This window comes from Gigantopelta aegis, chromosome 8 (assembly GCF_016097555.1).
Source record: "Gigantopelta aegis isolate Gae_Host chromosome 8, Gae_host_genome, whole genome shotgun sequence".
In the NCBI taxonomy this organism is placed as follows: Eukaryota; Metazoa; Mollusca; class Gastropoda; order Neomphalida; family Peltospiridae; genus Gigantopelta; species Gigantopelta aegis.
Window position 1 is genome coordinate 30,674,797 of NC_054706.1, and position 9,334 is coordinate 30,684,130.

Sequence of the window (9,334 nt, forward strand, 5' to 3'; positions counted from 1 at the left end):
GGGCTAATCTTCTCGATTAGCAGCAAGGGATCTTTTATATGCACCATCTCACAGACAGGATAACACATACCACGGCCTTTGATATACCAGTCGTGGTGCACCGACAGGGCCCACCGACAGGGCCCACCGACGGGGATCGATCCTAGACCGACTGCGCACCAGGTGTGCGCTTTACCACTGGGCTACGTCCCGCCCCTCTTCCATCAAAAAAGACGATTTCACTTTAATTTGCAACACCTGGCGTCATGACAGTATAGTTATTTGATACTGTTTTCTGAATGTATTTATTAACCATAAACGTGGCGGTTTTCACGTTGGTGGCTGAGAGCGACGAATGACGAACTACAGTCCAACTTCACGCGAGTTATACGGCAACAGTCAGAGGAACACCATGCAAGTAAGTCAAATCCTTTCAAAGTAGAATTTGTTTTGTTCAACGACACCTCTAGAGCACTTTTATTAATTAACAAAAGGCTAGTGGTGTAAGATATTTGATGTTGACAAGTAACCGTCCAAGGACAAGCCTGAATATGTAGTCATTTTAAACGTTTCATTAAAATTACAGTTTTCTTACATTTCCTTGCTTAAAATATGAATGTCTTTATAACCAATGCTTTTCTGAATATCGTAATTTTTTTTATAGTATCTAAATATCGATTTATGTCTAAAATAATTTCGGACATACGAATTTATTATTTGTTTTCAATTGGCCAAACACAATTTTGTATCAATGAATGAATGTTAAACGACACCGCAGCACGAAAAATACATCGGCTATTGGGTGTCAAACAATTTTATATAATGCGACCTAAGGTCGTTCCAAATGTATTTAAAAAAACCCTCAAACTACAATACCCCCCTCCCCCAACAGAACAAAACAAAAGCCAATAACAGGAAAATAAAGCATGTATGTTTATTTTGTTGGTGTGTGTGTTGGTGTTGGGGGTAGGGTGAGGGGGGACCAAACGACTGACAACTTGGAATTGTCCCTTTCATAGCAAACCCACAACATTTTATTCAATAAGCGGCATGATATATTTTCGTATGCACGTTCACACAGACGAGACAGTACACACCACGGCATTATGAAAAACGAAAATGGTTCCGCTGATGGCATTCGATCTTACGACCCAAGCACCTCGGGCGAGCGCTCTGCCGATGTATCTGGTTCCGTCCCTCTACGAAGCAATCACTTCGGGCGAGCGCTCTGCCGATGTATCTGGTTCCGTTCCTCTACGAAGCAATCACTTCGGGCGAGCGCTCTGCCGATGTATCTGGTTCCGTCCCTCTACGAAGCAATAACTTCGGGCGAGCGCTCTGCCGATGTATCTGGTTCTGTTCCTCTACGAACTAAGCACCTCGGGCGAGCGCTCTGCCGATGTATCTGGTTCTGTTCCTCTACGAACTAAGCACCTCGGGCGAGCGATCTGCCGATGTATCTGGTTCTGTTCCTTTACAAACCAAGCACCTCGGGCGATCGCTTTTGCCGATGTATCTAGTTCCGCCACTCTACGAAGCAATCACTTCGGGCGAGCGCTCTGCCGATGTATCTGGTTCCGTCCCTCTACGAAGCAATCACTTCGGGCGAGCGCTCTGCCGATGTATCTGGTTCTGTTCATCTACAAACCAAGCACCTCGGGCGAGCGATCTGCCGATGTATCTTGTTCTGTTCATCTACCAACCAAGCACCTCGGGCGAGCGATCTGCCGATGTATCTGGTTCTGTTCCTCTACGAACCAAGCACCTCGGGCGAGCGATCTGCCGATGTATCTGGTTCTGTTCCTCTACGAACCAAGCACCTCGGGCGAGCGCTCTGCCGATGTATCTGGTTCTGTTCCTCTACGAACTAAGTTAAATATGGATTTAAACAGATGTAAATGTGAATTCCATTGTGAAATAATAGAGATATATAGATTTGTATGTAGGAGTGGCCATTTCTCGGTTTATGCAATAAAATATATTTACTTCTCCTGCAATCCCTCCAAAAACAACAAGACACACACACACAAATATACTCTCTCTCTCTCTCTCTCTCTCTCTCTCTCTCTCTCTCTCTCTCTCTCTCTCTCTCTCACACACACACACACACACACACACACACGCACGTACACAGACCCTACAAATAACAAAACAACCAAAACAACAACAACAACAACAACAACAACACAACATCACAGAAACCCACAAAGTCACAAAAACTAACAAACTAAAAAAAAAAAAAAAAAAAAAATGAACACCCCCCATCACACACACAAACAAAAGACAAAACAAAGCTATAAATAAACAACAACAACAACAACACAACTTCACAGAGACTGTTGTTGTCTATCATTTTCTTTTACAGATGGCCTGGTTACTACTTCTTGTGACGTTTTGCTCGATGTCTGCTCTAAGTCAGGGTGAGCATAGTACATATACAATAACATTTACATACATCAACTATACATTTTTACATTAGTAGCAAGGCATCTTTTATATGAACCATCGCTTAGACAGGATAGCACATACCACATCCTTTGATATACCAGCCATGGCGCACTGGGTGAAACGAGAAATAACCCAAATGTGCCCATCGATGGGGATCGATCCTAGACAGACAGCGCGTCAAGCGAGACGTAAATCGTAATGCAAAGTAGATTCCATTTACGAATCCTCCGTACACGTGTACGTATCTGATCACTCTATGCATTGTGGATTACGAATACGACGGTTGCGTATGCGCATACGACTGACGGACAAATGGAATTAGCGTTAACTATTTTATTGACAAAGGATTACGAATTTATACTCTGAAGATAAAAAAGGGGCACCGAAAAAAAGAAGAAAAAACAGACAAGAAAACGAGAAAAGAAACTGAAAAAAAAAGAAGACAAACACGAACAGAGATGCAAAGAGATTGTACGTACGCATACATAGATCTCTACATACACGTATACATAAACACGTACATACGTACGTACGTACGTACTATCGCACGTACGGAAACGTCTACTCTCACTATATAGAACGTGGAACTTTAAAATCGTCTATCAATGTATACCATCTGAATAAACACATTGCAGCCACTTCGTTTATCATTATTAAAAATGTAGTCTTGATGGACATCAAGAGATATGTTATATACAGTGAAACCCTCCTAAACCGGACACCCTTGGGACCAAGACTAATGTATGGTATTTCCGAGGGATTCGGTTTAGAGAGGTTACGTTATGTCCTGGTTTTTAAAAAGGGACTCTGTAAAGCGTTCTTTTTTTAGTCTTTTTTGAGGGAATTCCGGTTTACAGAGGGTCCGGTCTTTAGAGGTTTCACTGTATCGTCATTTTCTGTAATATATTATCAACCGCATCAGCAATGTGCGAACTGTCGAAATTTATTGATTTATTTTCTTCATAAAAAAGGATTATTAACCACAGAAACAAATGTGACAGTGTCAGAGTCGTTGGCATTATTATGCATAACAATGTTAATGATATGGATACATATGCATTATTTCAATAATAGTGTGATAAACAAGAATATATGTTTATTAACCACAGAAACAAATGAAACAGTGTCAGAGTCGTTGGCATTGTGTTTCAATAATATTGTATTAAACAACACACTATATGCAACATAGAGTTTTATTTATGATACATGGGTTAACAGTGAAACCTGAAGTAAAAAGAGAAAATAATGTCGAAGAAGACAAGAAAGGAAGAAGGAAGAAAGCATGCTAAACCGAATGAGTAATTATTTAAATAGCTTCTCTTTTTTTTTTTCAAAATACAACATAGTGAATTTTGTATGGTAATAAATGCCTCTAGAACTCTATATTATCAAGTTTTTTCATTGGTGATTTGGACCAATGTTCATTGTAGTCTTTGAACTGACTCTTTACTGGCTTCGGTGGCGTCGTGGTTAGGCCATCGGTCTACAAGCTGGTAGGTACTGGGTTCGGATCCCAGTTGAGGCATGGGATTTTTAATCCAGATACCGACTCCAAACCCTGAGTGAGTGCTCCGCAAGGCTCAATGGGTAGGTGTAAACCACTTGCACCGACCAGTGATCCATAACTGGTTCAACAAAGGCCATGGTTTGTGCTATCCTGCCTGTGGGAAGCGCAAATAAAAGATCCCTTGCTGCTAATCGGAAAGAGTAGCCCATGTAGTGGCGACAGCGGGTTTCCTCTCAAAATCTGTGTGGTCCTTAACCATATGTCTGACGCCATATAACCGTAAATAAAATGTGTTGAGTGCGTCGTTAAATAAAACATTTCCTTCCTTTTGTCACAATTAATCTGCAGTCATGAGCCATAAGAATATACCTTTCATGTTTTTCGTACTCATTCAGAAATAGAGAATACGTATTTAAAGAAAAAGTTTGTTTTGTTTAACAACACCACCAGAGCACATTGATTTATTAATCATCGGCTATTGGATGTCAAACATATGGTAATTTTGACACGGTCATAGAGAGGAACCCGCTATATTTTTTTCCATTAGTACAAGGGATCTTTTATATGCACCATACAACAGACAGGACAGCACATGCCACGGCCTTTGATATACCAGCCGTGGTGAACTGGCTAAAGCGAGAAATAGCCTAGTAGGCCCACCGACGGCGCATCAAGCGAGCGTTTTACCACTGGGCTACGTCCGGCCCACGTATCTAATGAGAAAAATCGAGATGAATTCGTTTTTGAACAATGAAGTGTAAGATAACGGACACGAAGGCATATTTACTATTCTGTTTCTTTCATGTCCTCGTGAGCCAGGTTTGAATATATTTAAGCGTATTTGTCAACCAACACGCATTTACAGCGCTTACGCCTACAGTTAACCTGTGCGTCAGACAACAATCACGTTCAGGTTAAATCATACGTCAGAGAGCAATCAATTTCGACCGTGCTTATTTCACTGGATGGTATAAATGTGGCGGAGAGGTCACCAAACGTCCATGACACACATATGAGTGTTAGTATCGTGGGATATCATTAAAAAAAAATTGAGTTCCATCCAACGGGTGTATAAGAAAATTGTAACGAGACACTATGTTATTATTATTTTATTGTTATATATACAAACAATAGTGATACCTATACTTCTGGTAGCAGTGCATATGTGTAATAGTGTAGTGTGATATCATAAAAAAGCGCATTGTGTTCCCAACAACGGGTGTTTAAGAAATTATTGTGATGAAGGAAGGAAATGTTTTATTTAACGATGCACTCAACACATTTCATTTACGCTTATATGGCGTCTGACATATGGTTAAAGACCACACATATACTGAGAGAGGAAACCCGCTGTTGCCACGCCATGGACTACTCTTTTCGATTAGCAGCAAGGTATATTTTATATGCACAATCCCACAGACAGGATAACACATACCACGACCTTTGATATACCAGTCATAGTGCACTGGCTGGAACGAGTTATTGTAATGAGACACTATATTATTATTATTTATACTGAGAATAGCGGTATCTCTACTTCTGGTGGCAGTACCGTCTTTCCCCTAATTATTAATAATTAATGTCAAAGGAAATAAATAGTAGTTCTGAATAAAGAAGGGCATTGCGGATTATAAACTACACGATTAAACTTGCAGTCTCAAAGTTGTAAGATGGCGCTTCCTGTCAATATCTTTTTTTTTGTGTTTTTTTACTTTTGCTTTGAAATGAAAATATTATAACTTCAGCTAAATGCCCAAACACTTTAATTAACTAAAACAAAGTATTAAATAATTAAATAGGATGATCGGCAAAATTGAAGTAAACACTCCGTAGTGCCAGTCAAATGTTGCCGAAAGGTTTGCTGTCTTTGTGCAACTCCTATATTATGTCCGACGTCTCTATCTAACTGCCGATAGTGGACTTTCCAAATTCCGTTTACACTGCTGCAAGCACATTAACAATTTCGATACCCCCGAGTTATTTGTGCAAATATTATGTTTGAGATCGATTAATTTGTAGCTATTTATCACAAATAATAACATGTAACATGTGTAACTGTGATACTGCATCTTTAAGACGTAAATTGTGCCGTACTCGTCGTTGGAATATGGAAACATACCGTATAGAGGCGACGCTACACGATACGACTGTCTAGCTAATTCAGAATCACCTTTATTTTAAGAAAGGAAATGTTTTTTTATTTTATTTAACGACGTCACATATGGTTAAGGACCACACACATATTTATTTACGACTCTTTTATATGGCAAGTCTGGACATAAGCGTTAAGCTGTCACACACAGATATTGAGGAATCCTACCGGCCTCGCTGTCGCCACGGTTCATGGGGTACTATCCCTCATGGGATTTTTTCGATACCGACTCCAAACCTGCAAGGTGTTTCTGAGATCCATAACTGGTTAGGCCATGGTTTGTGCTATCCTGCCTGTGGGAAGCGATCCCTAATCACCCATATAGTGGCGACAGCGGGTTTCCTCTCAAAATCTGTGCTGTCACACACAAATAAAATGTGTTGAGTGACGTTAAATAAAGCATTTCTATCTTATCTTTATGACATCCCACCTATCTTTAAAGCACCACAGTGCCTGGTACTCTGTCACTGGTTCAAATCAAAACACAGCAAGTTTTTGGTCAGATAAAACAACACTTTATTACAACAAGTCCGGTCACATATGTCTCCAATGGCATTCGAGGAACTATGAAATGCTGTATCATTTTTCCCCCCATTTATTTCAATTTATTTGTGTAGTTATATCCAATTAAGGTTCACGCACGCTGTCCTGGGCACCCACCCCCAGCTATTTGAATTGGCGCTAACGCCTAACGCTAGATGCAACTAATATGACAGAAGACGATAGTGCCAGTTAAATTGTTAGTGAGGGCTCGGCCTCCTAAAACTTAAAGGTGTTTTTAGTTTTGTTTAACGATACCACTATAGCCCATTGATTAATTAATCATCGGCTATTGGATGTAAAAAATTGGGTAATTTTGAAATATAGTCTTAAAGAGAAAACTCGCTACATTTTCCCATTAATAGCAATGGATAATAGGCACCATTTCACAGACAGGATTAGCACATACCACGGTCTATGATATAGCAGTCGTGGTGCACTGGCCGGAACGAGAAATAGCCCATTGGGTCCACCGACGGGATCAATCCTAGACCGACCGCGCATGAAGCGAGCGCTTTACCACTGTGCTACCTCCCGCCCCTGCCTCCGGAAAGCGCCCCTGCCTCCGGAAAGCGCCCCTGCCTCCGAAACGCGCCACTATTCAACTTTGCATATCTGTCGAAGAGTGTTAGCATCAGTCTTAGCCAATCTGCGCCCGTTACAGATTCCATAGAAACCACGCTTTACCCTCTTTGCATCATCAATTTAAACTTTTAATTTCAATTTGTTTATTTTAAGTGTTACTTGGCATCATTTACCGCATGTAAAAATAAACAAAAATTATTATTAAAATGATATCGCCTTGTCGTACTTGTCTAATAACCGGGTCGGGACGTAGCCCAGTGGTAAAGCGCTCGCTTGATGCGCAGTCGGTATGGGATCGATCCCCGTCGGTGGGCCCATTGGGCTATTTCTCGCTCCAGCACCACGACTGATAAAGGCCGTGGTATGTGTTATCCTGTCTATGGGATGGTGCATATAAAAGATCCCTTGCTGCTAATCGAAAAGAGTAGCCCATGAAGTGACGACAATGGGTTTCCTCCCTCAATGTCTGTGTGATCCTTAACCAAATGTCCGACGCCATATAACCGTAAATAAAATGTGTTAAGTACGTCGTTAAATAAACCATTTCCTTCCGTTTTTAACTGTAATAACGGTGATATTAGCAATATCTTTTGCAATGAAAAAACCAAAAACAACCCCACACAAAAACAAAAACAAAAAACAAAGAAAACCCTTAAAACATGCACTGTCTGCCCAAGATGTGCCAATCTGGACATCTAGGGCAGTTAGGACATTTTTGGCCGCTACAGGCTTTAGGAAAATATACATGTATAACACGGTGGTGAAAAAAGAGGCGAGAAATGGGCATGCACCCCCCTTTCCCTCGGCCACGCAGTGTTTAACCACTGCTGTCTTTACATTTACGAGTATTAAAACATTTGCGTATGTTGCAATTAAACCGGAACAGCAATGCGACATCATTATTATCTTTATACAGGCATGGACCAAACATTAAAGGGACAGCCCTGAGTTTACAACCGTTGTAAACAATTTCCGACCAACAGAGCGTTTTCGATGCCGCAACATACAAATTAAATACATTTTCTTATTTGAAATATCAGTGTCTATATTTACACTAGGTGTTTGTTGTTGTCCTAATGCTTGTAGCAGCCCAGACCCGATTTTACCTCCCAATAATTTTGTACGTACGAAAAAATATATATCACAAATTAAAGTAAAAACTGAGTGCTACAAACATTAGTATACCACCGCAAACACATTCGATATACAGACACTGGAATTCTAAACAAAAAAATGTATTTAGTATGAAATAGTAGTCGCCAACAAGGCTCTGTTATCGCAAATATCTTACAATGGCTGCAAACTCGGGACAGTCCCTTTAACCCACGACACCACTGAAGTCTTAGGAACGCTAATTAAAACATATCCCAGAATGCACTTGAATATGTCGCCACCTGCTATTTCGAATATTACTAATTATTTATATTTATATCCCATCCCTCCAAGCAATCACGCGATCTAGTAATCATTGTGTCCAACACACACTATTTTAGGCTTTTATCAGTACGTGTATAATCAAACTCGTATCTAATTAAGTTTAATGTTTTTAAGGAGCCGATTGTACTCGAATTGTGTGCTACCACACCAACTGGTCCCAGTACCGCCCTGGTGTTGGGAAGTTTGTACCAGACGACATAAACCCCAGACTGTGCACTCACATTAACTACGCGTTCGCCAAAATAGTGGAAAACCACCTTGAGGCTTTTGAGTGGAACGACGAGTCTACAGACTGGAGTACCGGCATGTAAGTTTATAACCCTGGTTAGACCAGAGGCATTGCCAGGATTTTATAGTGGGGGGGGGGGGGGGGGGGGCACCCACATTTAGGGGCCAGTCACTGTCTATTAGTCATGCTACGGGGTGATAGGAAACAATACAACGTGGTGGTGGGAAAACGAGGTGTGATTAGTGTGTGTCATGGGGAGGGGGGTTAGTTGCATGGCATGTTCCCCCCCCCAAAAAAAAAAAAAAAAAAAAAAATGGCAGGGTTTCTGCCAGTTTACGGACGATAAAATTCAGATTTTTCAAAAGATAGATGATAGTATGAAAACTGCGAATGATTAACAAACAAAGGCACGTGATGATCAAGGTCAATAAAAAACTTCCAAAATTATTAATAAAAA

The 9,334-nt window shown here is 40.7% G+C and overlaps 1 protein-coding gene across 1 annotated transcript in view; it reads left to right on the top strand.

Annotated features, from left to right (window-relative positions):
• The first annotated feature begins 297 nt into the window (after nucleotides 1–297).
• The window catches only part of LOC121380094 (acidic mammalian chitinase-like), a 21,504-nt gene continuing 12,467 nt past the window's right edge, over nucleotides 298–9,334 (top strand). Inside the window, exons 1-3 of the mRNA XM_041508846.1 lie at nucleotides 298–397; nucleotides 2,345–2,399; nucleotides 8,763–8,955. Coding sequence (XP_041364780.1) covers nucleotides 335–397; nucleotides 2,345–2,399; nucleotides 8,763–8,955 — 311 coding nt within the window. The 5' untranslated portion in view covers nucleotides 298–334. The remainder of the gene's footprint in view (nucleotides 398–2,344; nucleotides 2,400–8,762; nucleotides 8,956–9,334) is intronic.